Here is a 19,136-nt window from a genome sequence, read left to right on the forward strand (position 1 = left end):
CCGAGGTTTGGAGTTTGTCTGCAACCACGGTGATTTCTATCTTAGAATTCCACCGGTGCTGGAAAAAGTAAAGGGATTTAGGTTCCCCTTTTCCTAGGTACAATGAGGGAGGAGGGGGGTGCGTTGGGATACAAAAGCTACATAATCCATGTGTGTAATCCATTGGGAGCAGTGTGATTTTGATAAGATTTGTGGCTGTTGGACGTGCTCCTGATGTTGGTGTCCTGCTCAGCGTGAGATAAAGATTGTGGCTGAGGCAACACATTCCAAATACAAGTTACACACGGACACAGACTCACCCCAATACGCATACACTAGCACGCGCACATGCCCACACACGCACACACACACACACACACACATCTTCATCTCTCACGCACTAATCCAGGGCTACCCAGCCCTGTTTCTGGCGATCTCCCATCCTGTAGGTTTTCACTCCAACCCTGACAAAGCCACACCTCGTTCAGCAGCTAGAGATCTCACTGAGCCGCTAATTAGCAGAATCAGGTTGTGCCAGATTAGGGTTGAAATGAAAGCCTGCAGGAGCGGCAGATCTCCAGGAGCAGGGTTGGGCCGCCCCACGCTAATCTCAGCCTCCCGCCGTCGCTCAGAACGTTATTTTCAAACCCCCATCTCACGCTCACTGTGGCGCTCCGCAGCGCTGCTCTCACCTCTGCTCACCGCCCGAACATTTACGCGCGAACTTTCGCTAGCCGTTCTGGCGGCGGAGAGCGCGACGCTAAGCCACCCATACACAATGCAGCGGGAACAGGTGGATGGAGGTCTAGCTCACGAGGGGCCGCCGGGGGTGTGTGAGTCACCATCCTGCTACGAGTTTATGGCGTGGGCTGTGAAACAGTGGCGGTGAGGAGGATTACGCTGCTCGGGCGCCTGAGGCTCAGAGCGTAGCGTAGCAGGCTCGGTGCGTATCGTAGCAGGCTGAGCGCGTAGCGTAGCAGGCTCGGCACATAGCGTAGCAGGCTCGGTGCATAGCGTAGCGTAGCAGGCTCGGCGCGTAGCGTAGCAGGCTCGGCGCATAGCGTAGCGTAGCAGGCTCGGCGCGTAGCGTAGCAGGCTCGGCGCATAGCGTAGCAGGCTCGGCGCGTAGCGTAGCAGGCTCGGTGCGTAGCGTAGCAGGCTCGGTGCGTAGCGTAGCAGGCTCGGCGCGTAGCGCAGCAGGCTCGGCGCATAGCGTAGCGCAGCAGACTCAGCGCGTTGCGTAGCAGGCTCAGCGTGTAGTGTAGTAGGCTCAGCACATAGCGTAGCGTAGCAGGCTCGGCGCATAGCGTAGCGCAGCAGACTCAGCGCGTTGCGTAGTAGGCTCAGCACATAGCGTAGCGTAGCAGGCTCAGCACATAGCGTAGCGTAGCAGGCTCGGCACGTAGCGTATTAGGCTCAGCACATAGCGTAGCGTAGCAGGTTCAGCACATAGCGTAGCAGGCTCGGCGCGTAGCGTAGCAGGGCTGGAAATAAGCACACGCTCGCTGAGATGGGGCGTCCTACTCTAAATTTGGGACAAACAGCCCAGTCCTCCCCCCCCCGCCTCACTGAAAGGGGACACCTAAACAATTCATCGCCTACCACAAAAGGGACCCGAGTCGGATTCCGTTTTGGGTAACAGAGACCGCAGAAACGGCGGCACCGCCCCCTGCGAGATGAGGTCATGTGACTGAGCGAACCTCATCACCCCCCTGGTCTGGCACAGAGACGCCCGCTAACTAGCGATCAAATCCCAGCTCGATTATCACGTGTTAATGAAAGCAGGCTCCCCCCCCTCAAAAACGCGTGCTATCCAACTATACCCCCCCCCACCCACCCACCCACCCGTTGTGCACCCCCCCGGGGACGACAAGTTTTAGGGAGCTAGAGAGAGATTGCTGTGGGGACCTGTTGTTACACTCGACAACGAGGGCGACGACTTGTTCCCCAGAAACTCCACACTAACTTGTGTGGCGAGCGCCTGTGCTAATACGCCTGTGCTAATACGCCTGTCGGTCGACCGGCTGTTTTCCCTCCGAAAGGTGTAACCCCGGCAACAGGCTTCCGCGCCCGTACTTTGGCACCCTCCGCCCACCTGTTTACCCTTCTGAGTAATAAAGGTGCTTATGGGTAACAGGCTGAACCTCTCTCTCTCTCTCTCTTTATCTCATTCTTTCTCTGTGTGTGTGTGCCTCTCTCTCTTTCTCACTTTATCTTTCTTTCTCTCCCTGTCTCTCTGTATGTGTGCCTCTCTCTCTCTCTCGCTCTCTATCTCTCTGTCTCTCTCTCTCTTTCTCACTTTTTCTTTATTTCTCTCCCTGTCTATCTGTGTGTGTCTCTCTCTCTCTGTGTCTCTCCATCTGTGTGTCTCTCTCTCTCTCAGGTCTGTGGGGGTAATCTGGGTTTGTTTATTTTTTTTGTTTTTTGTTTTTTTGAAGTTCTGTAATTCATGTTTTTGAACCTTGTCCCAATAAAGGGGATTTAAATCCCTAATTCTCTCTCTGACTCTTAAATGGGACAGTGAGTATAATGAGGGGAGAGAAGATGTCACACTCAGCAGGGAGCGGTTCACAGCAGTGTGCCATAGATGGTCTCTGATTAGCCTTTTTATTCAAACAGGACCTCAGCAGCAGTTCTGAGGGGAACTCTTTTAATTGGACAAATCATACTGGATCATCGTTTTATCATCTCTTCCTGTTTGTATCATCTTTTCAAGGCTTTGAAAGGTTGCCTGGGCTACATGAGACAATCCAGCAATGATGGAGTGTTCTATATCTTGTTTACACATCCCGATATATTCTTTGTATATTATATCTTTTTTTACTTCGCAAATTAGATGACTAACCCATGTGATGTCAATAAATGATAATTGGATGTAAAACAAACTAATGAATGGCAAATGGACTTTGTTAGTATGGACTTCTGGTTGCTTGGTGCAACACATTCTTCCAAATTCATCATCCTATACAAATTGTACAGAGGGCTGTATCAATGCTGCAGTAAAAAAAAATAACAGGCCATTCAGCCCATGTAGATCATAGAAACCTTAGAATGAATAATGCGAACAGGCCATTCAACTCGTTCAGAACATAATGACATAAGAATACACAAAGAGGAGAGCAAACCATTCAGTGCATTTAGGACATAATACCATACATAAGGAGGAGAACAGGCCGTTCAGCCCATCTAGAACAGCAGAGCGTAAGAATCCATAATGAGGAGAACATTCAGCTTGCCTAGGCCTGTCACTTACCTGCAATTTAGTGTGGCATTTTGAGAGAGTTTGGATTTTAACATAAGGGTTCTGCCGGAATGGGCAAAGGCATTAGTGACAGTGGCATCAAACCACTGTGTGAATGAGTGTGTGCGTAGGCACCTTTTCCCTATAAATAATTTTTCTTAATAATAAAACTTTCCACCTGACACCATTATTCTGGGAAGACGGTGCATATATACCCACGCGTCATATATGCCAAAAGACTAGGCGTTCTGCACGAGGGTCCTGAACCACGAAGCAGGATTACTAGAGCTGGATCACGGCGCTGAGTAAAACCCGGAACAGCTCTTTTTAAATTCAGTCCACGTTCCAGATTTGGGGAGGGTTCCGGGTTTTACTCAGTGCAGTTAGCCAGCTGACTCAGTAAATTCCTCTTTGTGAAAACAGCCCCCAGCCAGAGCAGCTAAACTCCCGGTCCTGTGGGCCGCTGAGTCTGCTGGTATTTGCTCCAATCGAGCACTACTCCGCCTGATTTCACTAATGAACTTGCTTCCTGAATCAAGGGGATAAAGTGCTCAGTGAAATCTGGTGGGGTAGTGTATGGATGGGGCTAAAACCTGCAGACACTGTGGCCCACAGAACCTGGAGCTGCGTATTCTACATTTACATTTTAGTTGTTTAACGGGTGCTTTAATCCAGAGCGACTTACCCAGTTTACATTATTTACCAATAATCCATTTTATACGGCTGGATGTTTACTAAAAGAGTTCAGTATATCAAATGCACGTGCGTGTGTGCGCGTCTTTGTATTGTAGACATTTTTAAATGTAGAGATCCAGATTTGTGTTATTTGTTGTATATTTAGTTATGTCAATAGTCTTGGACCCCATTGAAAATGAGCCAGCAAGGCCCAAATGTGGCTGTAACCCCTGTCTCTTTGCCCTGTCAGTCCTAAAGTGCCCCCCCCCCCCCCCCCCAGGTGCACAATAGTAAACCCCTGGTTCAGCATGTGCCTGCCCCGCATAAAAATACCAGGTATGCTACCGAAAAGAAGACAAAATGGCGAGGACCATAACAGACCAGTCGCAGAACTTTAATTCACTGGACTGTGTGCACAAACACGTGAGTGTGTGCAGCACGTAGTGTTCCTCACCGCCTTAGTTCTGATTATTTATTTAGCGAACGCAAAGTCCTCGAGCCAAGCAGTCCACCTCCTGACCTGCTGCATGGAGGGTGACTAATCCTCCTTTTGGTCTTTGGAGAGGGCCAGCTTCAACGATGTGTCCCGTGGTTTGCTCCTCTCCACGTGCACACGGTGGGCTTTGGCCGCTGCCCCACCTGCGAAGGCTGGCCAAGCAGGGGGCCGTGGCCGGTCCTGAATCTGTCGAGGGTTGACCACTGTCTCCTTGGGAGGTTGGTGCCAGGGACCTGTTGAGTGGGGTCCGACACCAGATGTTTGGGGCATCCTTGGACTCCCAATCCTTCTCCCAAGCAGATTGGGCGGTAAAGTCGGCTGGTGGGGTTTTCTTCCAAATTGGTCGTCAAGATGGGAGACGGGCGGTAGGCGGGTTGAAGATGTCTGCGTGGATCGGTAGATGGGGGGAGTCTTTGACCTTTTGGAGCAACCTTTGAGTAAGTGCGACTCATGGGGGGTTATGTTGGATGGGACAGGGAGCCAGGGGAGTGGTGTTGAGCGAATAGTTCTGATTAATCATATATTTACACATTACAGAGGACGTCAGGAGAAGTAATTATGTACAGTTATTATTATTCACGCCTCATTATTTGGGGCATGTCAGTTAAGACAATACTTATGAAGAGCATATTAATAAATATTGAATGAAATTGCAGACCTTTGAAACATGAAATGAAATCATTGAATTAAATGAATTTTAAAGTGCAGAGGTGCATCCTTCACAAAGCCTACAGTACATGGAGAAGACGCTGCGTTTCTGTCTCTTTCAGAGATGCCGTTGTTTCAGTTGCTTTTTAAAACGGCGTGAAAGTTCTTTGGCAGTTACGCTGCACCTCTTTGAAGTCAAGAACCAGTTCCAGAGTGGTCAAAATATGAACAGTGTTTGGACATTGGAGCATTGGAAGTGTCCTGACTCTTTTCTCTCCCTCATACCCTTTCTCTCTCTCCCTTTCTCTTTCCCTTTCTCTCTCTCTACCCCTTTCTTTCTTTCTCCCTCTCTCAAAATGCTCCTTTGGCATTCCATATTTCAGTGTATGTGTTGGCAAAACTTAACATAGACATTAAACAAGTACAATTCTATATGAAAATATTTACAGAACCAAATTAAAATCCTTATTGTAAGAACTGTAGTAATTAATAAAAAAATATGACTTTTACATACAAATGATTAATTTAACATCACGTATAGTGATCAATAAGGGGGTCACAACTGTCCCTCAGTCAGCTACATATTGTGCAACCAAAATTTGGCAGCACCTTTCCTCTCCCAGAAGGATTTAGATTTGTTGTGATCCAGGCAGGTTTGGGAAGTTTGGGAATTGTTGAGAAATGCATCAACTTTTTCTGCATTTCTCACATTTAATGAGGAAATGTAGCTTTGTCTCTTTGTTGGAGTGTGAGCACAGCCTCCCTCTTTCTCTCTCTCTCTCCCATCCATTCTCTCTCTCTCTCTCTCTCAACTTCCTGTCTCTCTCCCACAACTCCCTCTCTCTCTTTGTCCAAGTCTCTCTCCCACAACTCCCTCTCTCTCTTTGTCCAGGTCTCTCTCACTCTCACTCACTTCCCCCACAACCCCATGCCCCCCCCCCCCACCCCCAACAGGAGCTCCAGGTGGAAAGGTCTCATCATTCCTGGACTGATAGCCCCCAGGCATCTGAAAACATCTGTGAGAAATACCCCTGGACCCGCCCGGCAGCCCCGCCCTCGCCCACGCCCCCGCCCGCACCGGGGTCCATTTCCTGTGGCGGCTGAGGGAGCAGAGCCACTGCTTCCTGTCCGTTCCCTCGGTAACCAGAGGGGGCGTGTCCTGCTGAGGGGACGTTCCAGTCTGGGATGTGCTTGGGGGTCCAGTTCTGCTGGCTGGCATAGGGCACAGTGGGCACAGTCTGATTGGGCAGGTAGCTGGTCCCGCCCACCCCGGCGCCTGAGGACTCCTCCCCCAAGGCGCCCACCTCGGGCGCCGTCGCCTCCTCCTCCTCCTCCTCCACCTGGAGAAAGGTGAAGAGACTGGACACCTCCAGCCTGCCGTCGCTCCTCCGGAACGTGGGGAGCACCAGAGTCCCGGACTCCTCCTCCTCCTCGTTGACGGGGACGAGTCCATTTGGGGCGGCGAGCTCCGACGCCCCCGCCGACACCTGTCCCAGGCACGGGCCGGCGCCCGAAAGGGTGGGGCCGTTCGATTTCGGCGAGGTACCCCCCCCGTCCTGCCGCTGGACGAACACCAGGCTGTAGTTGGTGGAGGACCCCCTGCTGTTGGACTGCACGTCTGGCTCCCTCTGCTGGCTGGAGTAGGACTTGCAGTGCCACGACTGCTCGTCGGGGTCGCAGGCCTGGGGGGTGTAGGAGTCACCACCGGGCCTGGGGGGGGGCCGAAGGGGGTTTCTTGTCCACGCACACGTCTGTCACACGCGCGTACACCTCCGGGGTGGTGATTCTCTCTGCCGGAAAGCGGATCACTGGCAGCGAACCACTGCTTGCCAGATTTTTCTGTCAATTTCAACAAGAAGAAAAAAAAAAAAAAGGAGGGGAAAAGTTACATTATGGGCGAATGACACCAATTAAAAAAAATTCATACATCTGAAGTCACGTGCAAATGGTATGGTTTCACACACGATCTGCTCTCACTATCACAAATCTCTCGTGGAAGTGTTCGATATAGATGGTGCAGCTCATGGTAAAATTGTCGCTGGTGCTCTCAACAATAAATATAAATAAATAAATAAATAATATAATTTCTTAAGCACAATGACACAGACTAATTATTTTCCGCACTCCCTGCTGCAGTACAGAAGCATGAAAAAGCTTGAGGAAAGCTCAAAGAGTGAATGATCTGGGAAAGAGAAATCGAAACGACTCAAGTCTTTGGGTCCAATCCGTGTAATTATTAACTTGTGCCACAGTAATCACAGATAAAGCACTGATGAAGTAACTGCTCTCTCTGGGCAGCGCCCCAGCAGAGAGAGAGAGAGGGTTATTTATTTATTTATTTTATTATAAGCGGCAGCTATTTATTTAAGCAATAAACGGTTAATTAACCATAGCGGGAGCCGGAAGGCCAGTTTCATTGGTGGGACATGCACCCACAGGAAAGAGATTTCCTCATTTTCCCAGGGAAGGCTGAATGGCACGAAGCGGAATCATCTGCCCTGAAGGTAACAGAGACTAGCTTTAACGCTGTCGCTGTCACTTCTGGTTTTGAGGGGAATCATCTTGTGTGTGGGTGTAGCTGGCAGCACTGTGTGTGTATGTTTGAGGGGAATCATCTTGTGTGTGGGTGTGGCTGGCAGCACTGTGTGTGTATGTTTGAGGGGAATCATCTTGTGTGTGGGTGTAGCTGGCAGCACTGTGTGTGTATGTTTGTGTGTGTGTGTGTTTGTGTGTGTGTGTGTGTGTGTGTGTGTGAGTGTGTGTATGAGTGTGTGTGTGTGTGTGAGTGTGTTTGTGTGTGACTGTGTGTGGGTGTGGCTGGCAGCACTGTGTGTGTATGTTTGTGTGTGTGTGTGTTTGTGTGTGTGTGTGTGTGTGTGTGTGTGAGTGTGTGTATGAGTGTGTGTGTGTGTGTGTGAGTGTGTGTGGGTGTAGCTGGCAGCACTGTGTGTGTATGTTTGAGGGGAATCATCTTGTGTGTGGGTGTGGCTGGCAGCACTGTGTGTGTATGTTTGTAACACTAGCACTGTGCTGACGCAAAGCAGTGCGAGTGGTCTCATACTTGGGACAGAAAGGGTGTGTGTGTGAGTGCACGTGTGAGTGTGTGTGAGTGTGTGAGTGTAAGTGTGTGTGTGAGTGTGCGTGTGTTTGTGTGTGTGTGTGTGAGAGTGTGTTTATGAGTGCGTGTGAGTGTGTGTGAGTGTAAGTGCGTGTGTGTGAGTGTGTGGGCGCATGTGTGTGAGTGTGTGAGTGTGAGTGTGTGTATGAGTGCGTGTGAGTGTGCGTGTGACAGAGAAATGCACAATGGTGTCAGGTGATACCCAGTCCCCGTCATGAATCACCCCCTTGCAGCAGGGACAGCCCAGTGCTCTGGCGTTTTTTACTTCCTGGAAGACAGAGCACAGGTGTGCGTCGCCCTGACGACGCCACGCACAGGTGTGCGTCGCCCTGACGACGCCACGCACGGGTGTGCTCCGCCCTAACAACGCCACGCACAGGTGTGCTCCACCCTAACAACGACGCCGCGCCCCTTACCAGCACGTCCGGCATGAGGGACTTCCTGCGCACGAACATCTGGCAGAACGCCAGGGAGGACGTCAGCAGGACGCACGCGGCCAGCAGGGCGGGGATGGCGAGCAGCTCCGTTCTGTCTGTGAGGGGAAACAAGCGAGCGTTCCGCGGTCAGGGTTCGAGGGCGTCTCCGGGCCGCGTTCCCTGAGTCCCACGCCCCATTTTGTCCGGGCCACGCCTACCTCTGTGACACGGCTGAGCGCTCTGAGCGTTCTGGCGCAAAATGGCGGCGTTGCATCACCCCCCTGATTGTGCGTGTGTGTGTGGGGGGGGGGGGGGGTGGGAGGTGCATGGGGAGGGATTGGGGGAGGGGGGTGCTACTTATGGACGATGAATGAAATGGTAGAAACGAGAGATAAATTGTTATTGTCCCCCTGACCCTAGCCCTCTTAAGCTTAATGCACACAACACAATCTTTTGACTCACGACTCAGGAGAGCCCAACAGGGAGGCACTAGGGGACTGAGGGACTGGACTGGGGGGCTGGGGTCTGGACTTGGGGGGGTGGGGGACTGGGGGACTGGACTGAGGGACTGGACTGGGGGGCTGGGGGGCTGGGGGGCTGGGGTCTGGGGGACTGAGGGACTGGACTGAGGGACTGGACTGGGGGGCTGGGGGACTGGGGGGGTGGGGGACTTGGGGGCTGGGGGTCTGGGGGACTGGGGGGGTGGGGGACCTGGGGGCTGGGGGTCTGGGGGACTGGGGGGGTGGGGGACTTGGGGGCTGGGGGTCTGGGGGACTGGGGGGGTGGGGGACTTGGGGGCTGGGGGTCTGGGGGACTTGGGGGCTGGGGGACTGGGGGACTGGGGGGGGTGGGGGACTGGGGGGCTGGGGTCTGGGGGACTTGGGGACTGGGGGGCTGGGGGGCTGGGGGGGTGGGGGACTGGGGCCTGGGGGGCTGGGGGCTGGGGAATTGTTAAAGTCTGTTAAAGACTCGCCCACCTGCGTGTGTGTCGCCATGGTTACGGAGAGGAACTTGCCCTTAGGGGGCCACGCCTTCAGCACTCGGAGTACTGAAAAAATCCAGAGTGTCGCAACAGGCTAAAGGCTCTTTTTTTTGTTTTCAGTGGAAACTTAAGGGAAGGAAGGAAGGAAGGAAGTGTTCCCGCAAACCAAGCAGTGGGAATTCCCCTTCCCAGCGCCCGGAGCTACAGCGGTACACCTCTGCCCCGAAGGCTCCCCAACTCCTGTTACAGCCAATCATCTTCATCACCGATGGTTTGTTGAAAACACAACATTACATTACTGGCATTTAGCAGACACTCTTATCCAGACTGACTTACATTTGCATAGCATCCATTTTATCCATCAGGATACGTACTGAAGCAATGCAGGTCAAGTACCTTTGCTCAAGGGTACAATGGCAGTGTCCTACCCGGGAATTGAACCTGTGACCTTTAGGTTACAAGCCTAGCTCCTTGCTTTTTCAAAATCTTGTCACCATTTGGCCTGTCCTTGACCTCCTTGTTTTCCACAAAGTTCCACAAGTTTGGTTTCTGTGACTCTTCTGGTTTCGTTTGGAAGGAAAACTAGGACACACACACAGGTCCTCAGACCCTAGCCTGGGAGCCTGTCTATTGAGTACATAACCATTTAAAAATTATTCTTTTAAAACTTTTTTGTTCATTTTTGTGGGACAGCAGAAATATCCGTTAAAAAAAAATGTTAATCATTAACTGTATTTTGAGGCGTGTGGACATCTTACTATGCCCCAGTTAGATTTCTGGGCCTGAAGATAACAGTGCATAAAAATGAAATATTGCGTTCTTGATTATGTCTAAACGCTCAGGTTCAGAACGAAATTTTTCGGATCAACTATCAGCCGTTTATCAGCATGGATTCCAACCTGAGCAATCTCAGGTGTGAAATTATTATTTTTTTTTTTTCTTTTTTTTGTGAAATGTTTCTTCAGTCAGAGTTCTAGAACTCCATTCCTTTCACATTATCACACACCGTATTTGTAATTTTACACCCTGAAGGGTTAAATGGCATCGACCCAACTTTGGCACGGAGTACAATGGCCCTCTTTTATTATCTAACCACACGGTGCACTCAGCTTTGAGCGAAGCGAGTTTTTTGCTTTTTTCGTTCCTTCGCTCATAATCCACGGTTGATTTGAGGAAGTGTCACACTCCTGACGTCGTTGTGATTGGACAAATAAATGCATCCATTCGATTGGCGGAGACAAGGAAAAAGGAGACCATTGCCAAGACGCAAACAAGAAGCCTCGGTCAACAAAACAAAATGCTACTGAAGCCCAAAAGGTTCGTGAAGCTACGTTTGTGAATCTCGAACACAGCAACACTGTTTCACGTTGCTTACGACCGGGAAGGTAAAATTAAACCACAAACACCACAAATAAAATGTATTGCACTATATACAGCAACACTTCAAAATATACGGACAAATAAACAAAATATACAAATTATTTTCTGCTTTCAGTTACTTCTGTGAAATTATTTTACTATTATATATTTTTTAAATTATCGCACATATTTACAGTATATTACAGTACATTCCATTCTGTGAGGGGACCCAGCAGTCCTACAGAAGAGGGTTGTCGTTTAAAAGAAGGAAGTTTTTCCACACACACACACGCACGCACATACCTAAACACACACACTCACTCACGCACGAAACCACATGCACACACGCACACACACACACACACACACGCACCTGGGACGGCGAGGGTTTTCACAGTGCGCTGAAAGGCTTCGCTCTGTTTGTTCACAGGTAGCACATAGCGCACAGACACATGGTATTCCGTGTTGTTTTGCAGGCGGTTGAACTGGATCTCCGATGAATTTGTTGTCATCTCTATAATGACTATCTGTAGAAACACGAGGTGAAGACAAGTTGAGTTTCTTTTTCTTTTCTTGATGTTACAAATACAGTTTGATTGTATACAGTTTGGTTGTTTATTATTTTTTGGATTATTATTTTTTTTTATCAACAGAGAGACCACTGGAGTCATTCAGAGAACTTCTGGCATATTGAGTTTCCAACTCTTTCCTTATTCTCTCTGGCCAGCCCATGAAATGAACGCCATGGGAGGTTTGTGTAGAGCCAAAATGGCGTTAGGTGATCATAAAGAGATGTGGGTTGCCAATTTGATACTGGGACACAGATGTTGGCCCAATTTAAAATGGTTACCAATGTGAAGGAATGTGAACCATACTCTAAAGCAATTAGCCATGACAGAAAAGCACGTTTCGAACAGTTAAACACGTATCAGAAAAATGTGCTTCAGAATAGATATCAACATGAAATGCTTCACGACAATTAAGCGTGTATCAGAAAAAAAAAACATGTTTCAAAACGGATATCGACATGGCTGAAAAGCAAGCGTCAAAACAGCCACCCATGACAGAAAATGGAGGAAAAGCACACTCTGAAGGACGAAAACCATCAGGAGCACGTCTGACGCGTGCTGGGTACCTTATGCGTCTTGTTGTGGTAGGTCAGGTTGGCCTTGTAGCTGATGGGATCCGGGAGGATGAAGTCCGCCATGGACTGGCTGGGGTCGGGACCGCTGGGGAGGGTCACGCTCAGGCTCAGCGACCGAACGCTGGGGGTTATGGTCACAACGGGAGGACTCAGGACCGCTAGAGAGTGAGAGAGAGAGGGAGGAAGGTGGGGAGAGTGAGAGAGAGAGAGGGGGAGAGAGGGTGTGGGAGAGAGAGAGAGAGAGAGAGAGAGGGGAGAAAGAGAGAGAGGGAGGAGGAGGGGAGAAGAGAGAGCAATCATATAAATGTGTTTTCATGTTAAACAGCATAGCAAAGTCAGGTATTTTCAATTAGAAATTTTATCTAATTTGGCAATAACTGTAGTTATTTGATGCAGATATACAGTATATGTATATATATCGACAAAACATCCAGAATCATAGAATATCAAAAAGGCCAGAATTCTGTTTACATTTTTGCAGTGGCACAAAAACAGACAGGAAGTAGGAAAAAATGAATATAGAAAGAGAAAGAGAGAGAGAGAGAGAGAGAGAAAGAAGAAGGAATGATAGAAGGGGTGGAGAAGAAAGGGACAGGGAAGGACGGAGAGAGCGGGTGACTCACTGCTTCTCAGCGGGTGGAATCTGACAGATTGGCCGAGCTTGACGCCATTGGCCGTCACTTTGCCGTAGTAGTAATTCCTTATGTCACTCAACTCGTTCGTCAGGTCACATGACAAGGAAGTGATGTTCTGACACTCCTTCTTGTCCTTCCATTCTTCCCCGTAACTACAAAGAAAACATTATTATTATTATTATTATTATTATCAGAAGAAGAAGAATAACAAAAATATATAGTAATTTAGCTGAGTATCACATTTATTCATTTGTTTATTTGTTAACACAGTAGTTATCTTATCCTGATACTAGGATAACTGAATAGTGTGTTGAATCATAGCCGTAATGGGGCAGCTTTGGCAGAGCTAACGCCTGGCACAATATTGAGAAATGCTTGCGTTGTCCCCTCCAATAATCAATGAATACCTCAGTCAGATGTACTCTTTTTATGACCGCGGCTGGTCTTGAGGTCTCAGTGGGGTGGTGTTGTGCTTCACATTCACATTGGGTATTAAAAAAAGAACCTCCAGGGGTCCATGGACCCCCTTTTCAAACCCCAGGGGGGTAAAAATATCAGAGGTGACTGGAGCACACCACTCATTGGGGTCCATGCGAAACACGCATACGATCACATTTGACCATAAACTGCGTGTAAGGACATTTCCATTTATCTTTTTTTTTTCTCTCATCTGTATTTGTTCATGGCTGCTTCCTTATGCAAATCACATGAACAGGATTACACATAAATTTTCCATTTTGGGATATGCACAAAAACAAAGGTCTGCGTTATGCGTTACAGGGTCCACGTTAAACTACGCGGTCGCTCCCTGCACTTGGATCTGTACTTCCCTCTAGGGTTTTCAACACGCTTATTCCTGGTTTTGGTTATACACTTTGTTACATGTCGATCTGGATAAGAACGTCTGCCAAATGCCTGTAATGTAATGTAATGTAATGTCATGAATCTCATATTGTTTTTTTTTCTTTTTTTCGTAGGAACATTTTTAAGAACAAAAGTGAGAATAATTTAAGAAAAGTTTTGCGAATGAGGCCCATTATTATTTTTTTTGTTAAAATTTTTTGTTCATGTATGCCTTTGTGCTGTAGTTGATATATGGAAAGCCAGTCAATAGAAAATCCAGGACACATCACATCACGCTAGCAAGCTCCAGCTCTGGCAAGAGCAAGTCAGCTAATGGAGGAAACCCACGCAGACACAGAGAGAACACACACACAGAAAGGGCCTGGTCAGATTCAAACCCACGACCTTCTTGCTGTGAGGTGACAGTGCTGCCCCACTGCACTACAGAAGCTGATTTAATTCTGCCCATAGGAAAGGTCACCCCCCCAATTCCCGCCTCTCCCCGCTCTCTACACCACAGGTTACGCCCCTGCTTTAAATCCCTCTAGCACTGTCATTGCAACCAGCAGCTATTTTTTGAAAGCGAGGGCGTTATTTAAATTAATTATTGCGATGTTGTTGTCTCAACAGCTGTTTTCCCTTATTGTAAAATGCCCTGGATTACAGCATTTGCTAAATGACCATTAAAACTGTTCCATCCATATTTCGTTTTTGCATGTCCTTTTTGCATCTCGGCCAGGATGAATAATAGAGAATATACATATGTATTTAAACATTTATTTTAAATGATTTTGCCATTGTACTTGCCTTATGTGTCATGAAATGGTATTACCATTTTGTAAACAGGCTTGCCTCTACAAACACGCTTTTCATTATGATAATGTATGTGTTATATTTTAACATTGATTCTAATTCAAATTGAATTTTTGGCTCAAAAGTAAAGCAAAAGGAATTTTTATTTGTATTGTTTATACAATTGCTTCACATAACACCGTTTATTTTTATAGGTTTGCATTCCACCAGCAGTCCAGAAGTGTTTTTATAACATGAGTCAGCACTTTACAAATACAACGCCCACATTCTTTCTCTTTTTCAACTTTATCTTTGCTCTTTAAGTACCTCTTCATCACTCGTTTTGAATCGACTCTTATTGACACTCAGAAGAGGCACAACCGCAATGCTATAAATAGCTCAGGATTGTTCTTCATTGTCTTCCTCAAACACATAGAATGTGAGTTTAAAAAGGCCACACGACAAGCCAAGTTCTCATCTGCCAAAAAAAGGCAAAGGACGACAATGAGGAAGTAGAAAAAAAAAAAAAAACTTGTCAGAACCACATGCTTGCAAGAGGATTCTGGGACTAATACCTCCAGCGGGCTTTCCCAGCTGAAGGTGCATAATTTGCCAAAAAAAAAAAAACAAAACTGTGGTTTCTCTTGTCTGCTTCCTTCCCCAAAGGCAGAAAATACCAGCCTTTCACCGTGAGAGTTCTGCAAGGGCATGGATGTTCATCGGATCCAGGCCAAAATCAAAAACAAACGCAGGCTGAATGCAGACTGAAAAGTCGAGGACGGATGTTGATTGAATCCGATAATAACTAATCAAGGCTTGAGTCTAATACACTCGCTTATTCTTCTCAAACACTCTTTCAGACTCTTATTACTGCTTTCTCACGCTTCATCATCTCTTTCTTTGTCCCCTTTTCATCACTCTTTTCATTTATTGGCTTTTTTTTTTGCCCATTCCTCTGTTTCATAGCACAGTTGCTTTGTGGTTTTTGTTCTGTAACAGTTTTTTGCTCAGAGAACTTCAGAGTGCCGGCTTTGAATCATCGTGTTTTCGCGTATCTGTCACGGTACTTTGCAATTACGATTTCTTTGTCTTTTTGCTCGCAGTTTTCCTCATTTTATTCGTCGCCAGCCGTAATTCATCAAGCCGCGCTCACACCATGATTACCAGACTGCGCGAGAGGAGGTCTGTTCAATATCATTTGATTGATCGGCTGAAGTGATACAGGAGATCACGCTGATTAATTGATCAGGCTCTCCGTGGAGGGGGGGGGGGGGTGAACCGGTTTGTTTGAAAGCCGCAGTTGTCTAGAAACCACGACACATTCATAACGAAAACACAAAGAGTAATCGTGTAAGAATCACAGAACATAAGCTCACATTTTAGATACGGCCACACCTGCTTTTTCCCTTCTAACACTACACAATGCAGGAATTAGGAAAGAAAACACATTCTGGCTTTGTGCAGATATTGGTACAGAGTGTGCAGTCCCTTAGGGAGATGCTTAAGCCTTTAATTTAGACTTGAGCACATAGATCCACAACAAATAATACTGTTCTCAAACTAAAGCTGTTCTTTGTTGAGTCAAAACCCTTAACCTTCATTCGCGTCACACTTTCTACTGAGACACTGTCACAAAGATGCTTTGCAGAGGAAATGGATGAGTAAGTAAATTAAAAACTGGATTTGAGTAAATTAAACACAAAAATTTTAAAAGCGCAATATACTTTCTACGTTCACAAAAACAGTCTCGCAGACTTAATTGCAGGAGCAGCAGACCCAGATGTGTATAGCCAAGAATCTTTGATTGTTTGTTCATTGGAGCATGACTTGCACATTACTGGTCACAAGTAGCACTTATTGTCCAGTTGTGCAGCAGTGTAGTATAACGGGTAAGGAGCTGGTCTTGTCACCTACAGTAAAGGTCACAGGTTCATTTCCCAGGTAGGACACTGCCGCTGTACACTTGAGCAAGGTACTTAACCTGCATTGCTCCGGCATAAATCCAGCTGTATAAATTGATGCAAATGTAAACGCTATGTAAGAAGTTGTGTAAGTCGCTCTCGATAAAGATGCCTGTAATGTAATCCATGCGGGGATGTGATTTGGTGATGCTCATCACCAAAGAAAAGGAGAGGTCTCACCGGACCCATACCCCCCCTCCCCCCCCCCCTCCCCCCCCCCCCTCCCCTCAGTGGCACACAGGTACTCACATTTTGTACTGGACGCTGTAGCGGACCGTGGGGTCCTGCTCACCTGGCCAGTGCAGTCTGTGACGGAAATCTCTGGATTCCAAGTACACCGTATTATTCACAGACAGCACACCCACTGTGGGGGGGAAAGAAAAGATCAAAGATTCTTATGTTTATCAACTGATGGGGGTTATTTTTTTTGGGGGGGGGGGGGTTTACAGTCATAATATTTAGCGCAGTTGCAATAAAACATAATTTGCGTATGTGTTTGTGTTGGTGAGCGTGTGTGCGTCTATGCGCGTGTGTGTGTGCATGCGTGTGTGTATGCGTGAGTGTATGTGTGCATGCCTGTGTGTACTCAATATGTGTGCACAGATGTACACATGTGTACACACACCTGCATCTCCCACGCATACAGTGTATCGCTGTGGTTTACACTTTCACGCTAGTGAACTTCTTTAATTTTCTCAGGCAAGACAGTTTTATTTCCTCATGACCTGTTGACAGAAGCCACTTCCTCGTGCGGTGCATTTTCTCTTAATATGCTTACACCGTGTGCATTCACATGGAAACCACAGTCATCTAACTACACACCTGCAAAGAATGTGATGCCTGTGCCCGTGATGCTCACCCAAACATCTCTCTCTCTCTCGCTCTCTCTCTCCCTCCCTCCCTCACAGGTGCCCAAAGCCACTAACTTCCTGCAGAACGAGCTCAAAGAATCTTGTCACTTTGGAGAACGTGGTGGCCTTTACTGTTACACACAACAAAACATTCGCAGATAGCTTACTGGCATACAGCTGTTTTATTATTCTATTCCAGCTACTGGGAAAAGTAAGAAAGAGAATTTGCCAACAGCGGACCGCCTGTCGTCGCGTTAAGATGTGTTACACTTCTCACAAATAAAAGTCATGCGCCGCTGTTTCTAGCGATGAAAGGGAAGAGCAAATTGAAACTGTGCATTTGTGTTTCCTGAATGAGATTTATAATCTTTATAATTATTTTATTCTTGTGTCCGGGAGTAATGCACTCTGGCACCCTCTCTTTCTGCTTCCCTCTCTCAAATTCTTTCAAGTTCAAATTCAAAATGAAATTATTGGCATATTTTATGTATGTATTGTGTTGTGTGTTATATGTTTTGTCAAATCGTTATAATCAATCAGTATAGCAACAACAATAAAAGTAAAAACAACTACAATAATTATGAAGAATAAAACATAACAGACATAAAATGTATACCAGTACTAGCAGTGATAACAATAGTGACACTACTAATAGCAATTATATGTAATAAATAATACAAATATACGTATATAAATTAAACATATGCAGTATTAATTAATGGGAGTCATGGGTCAGTGCTGTCCTCCCTTCTGTGGCAGATAGCTCTCTCTATCTGTCTCTCTCTACCTCTCTATCTGTCTCTCTCTACCTCTCTCTGTCCCTCTCTCTCTGTCTCTCTGCAGTTCTAGCCCAGTGCTAAAGCACCTGATCCAGCTCATCAGGCAGTTATGTTCTGTTGTGAAAGGAGAGCCTGGTCCCACACAGCCCCCCCCCCCCCCCCCCCCCCCCCCCCCCCCCACACCCCTGCTGTACACTGTCAATGCACTTAGAAAAAGAAATGCCTAACGGAAGTCATCTGATAGTTAAAAAATAAATAAATAGATAAAACAAACACAATTTTGCTATAATAATGCATGTAAAACAACATGTTTGGACCAACCCATTTACTCTGATATGAAAAGAATCCTAATTTATTAATAATTCATTGATTTAAAAAAAAATCTAAATACCCCTCTTGCACTAAGAAAAATCACACTCAGCACTAATAAAATAACAAAATAAATCACAGTTATCTGCAAATCATAATGAATGAGTCGCTAAGATTGTTTGATTCGGTTGACGATTGGAATGTCTTCCTCGTCTGTTCATTTAACTGACACTTTAAATCAAGTAACATCACACGAGAAACGTCCAGAAATCCGACTCAAAATGGACGTAAATTTCCACGGACGATGTCGACCGGACTCACCGACGCGAGACAGAGCGAGGGCAACGACCGTCCACCGCCACATAGCTGCGCCGGGCGCGACGAGACAAATCCGTAAAAACTCCAAACGGCAGAGAGGGTCTCTGGGCTGAGCTTTCCCAGAATGCCCCGGGGCTCCCCGCGAACATAAGTGAAGGGGAGGCCGAAAGCTTCTGGAAGAAATTCCAGGAGAGATCAATCCACGGGGAGAGGAGAGGAGAGGAGAGGAGAGGAGAGGACGTTTCACCAGCGACGCACACCGCAGCTCTGTGTGTCACACACCTGTGCGCACCCGTGCCGGTCTTACCTGTACATGCCGTGCGTACGGGGAGGGGGGGGGGGGGGCCCTTCCCCAGGTGCGCACGTGAACTTTGGAACTGTCTTATCAACCTGTTCCTGTTTTTTTTGTTTTTTTTTTCGGGTCCCTCCCACTCTGAGCACGTACGACTTGCCCACTCCACTTTCCACACCTCCCTCTTCTGGACTTTCAGGTTTGGTCACATTGCTTTTGTTGCAAAGTTCACTGGGAGCCTTTTCTGGCCTTTACTGGTAAATAAAAAAACAAAACAAAACGCCGAAAGAAAGTGAAA

The 19,136-nt window shown here is 47.3% G+C and overlaps 1 protein-coding gene across 1 annotated transcript; it reads right to left on the reverse strand.

Annotated features, from left to right (window-relative positions):
• Positions 1–6,593: 6,593 nt before the first annotated feature.
• On the reverse strand, positions 6,594–18,852 carry LOC118221934 (interleukin-22 receptor subunit alpha-2-like). Its single transcript, XM_035407386.1, has 7 exons — positions 18,550–18,852; positions 16,539–16,653; positions 12,682–12,845; positions 12,050–12,216; positions 11,288–11,441; positions 8,574–8,689; positions 6,594–6,878 (listed from the first exon to the last, which is right to left on the reverse strand). Exons 1-7 carry the CDS (start codon positions 18,590–18,592, stop codon positions 6,738–6,740), a joined length of 900 nt encoding a protein of 299 aa, XP_035263277.1. The 5' UTR covers positions 18,593–18,852; the 3' UTR covers positions 6,594–6,737.
• Positions 18,853–19,136: the final 284 nt, after the last annotated feature.

This window comes from Anguilla anguilla, chromosome 1 (genome assembly GCF_013347855.1).
Source record: "Anguilla anguilla isolate fAngAng1 chromosome 1, fAngAng1.pri, whole genome shotgun sequence".
NCBI lineage: Eukaryota > Metazoa > Chordata > Actinopteri > Anguilliformes > Anguillidae > Anguilla > Anguilla anguilla.

Bases quoted from the DNA above. Each gene is read 5' to 3' on its own strand.
- LOC118221934 (XM_035407386.1), bottom strand. From the start codon at position 18,592: ATGTGGCGGTGGACGGTCGTTGCCCTCGCTCTGTCTCGCGTCG. The intron at 12,217-12,681 runs GTGAGTCACCCG...CTCACTCTCTAG, and splicing joins ATTCCACCCGCTGAGAAGCA to CGGTCCTGAGTCCTCCCGTT. The intron at 8,690-11,287 runs GTGCGTGTGTGT...TTCCCCTCACAG, and splicing joins GAAAACCCTCGCCGTCCCAG to ACAGAACGGAGCTGCTCGCC.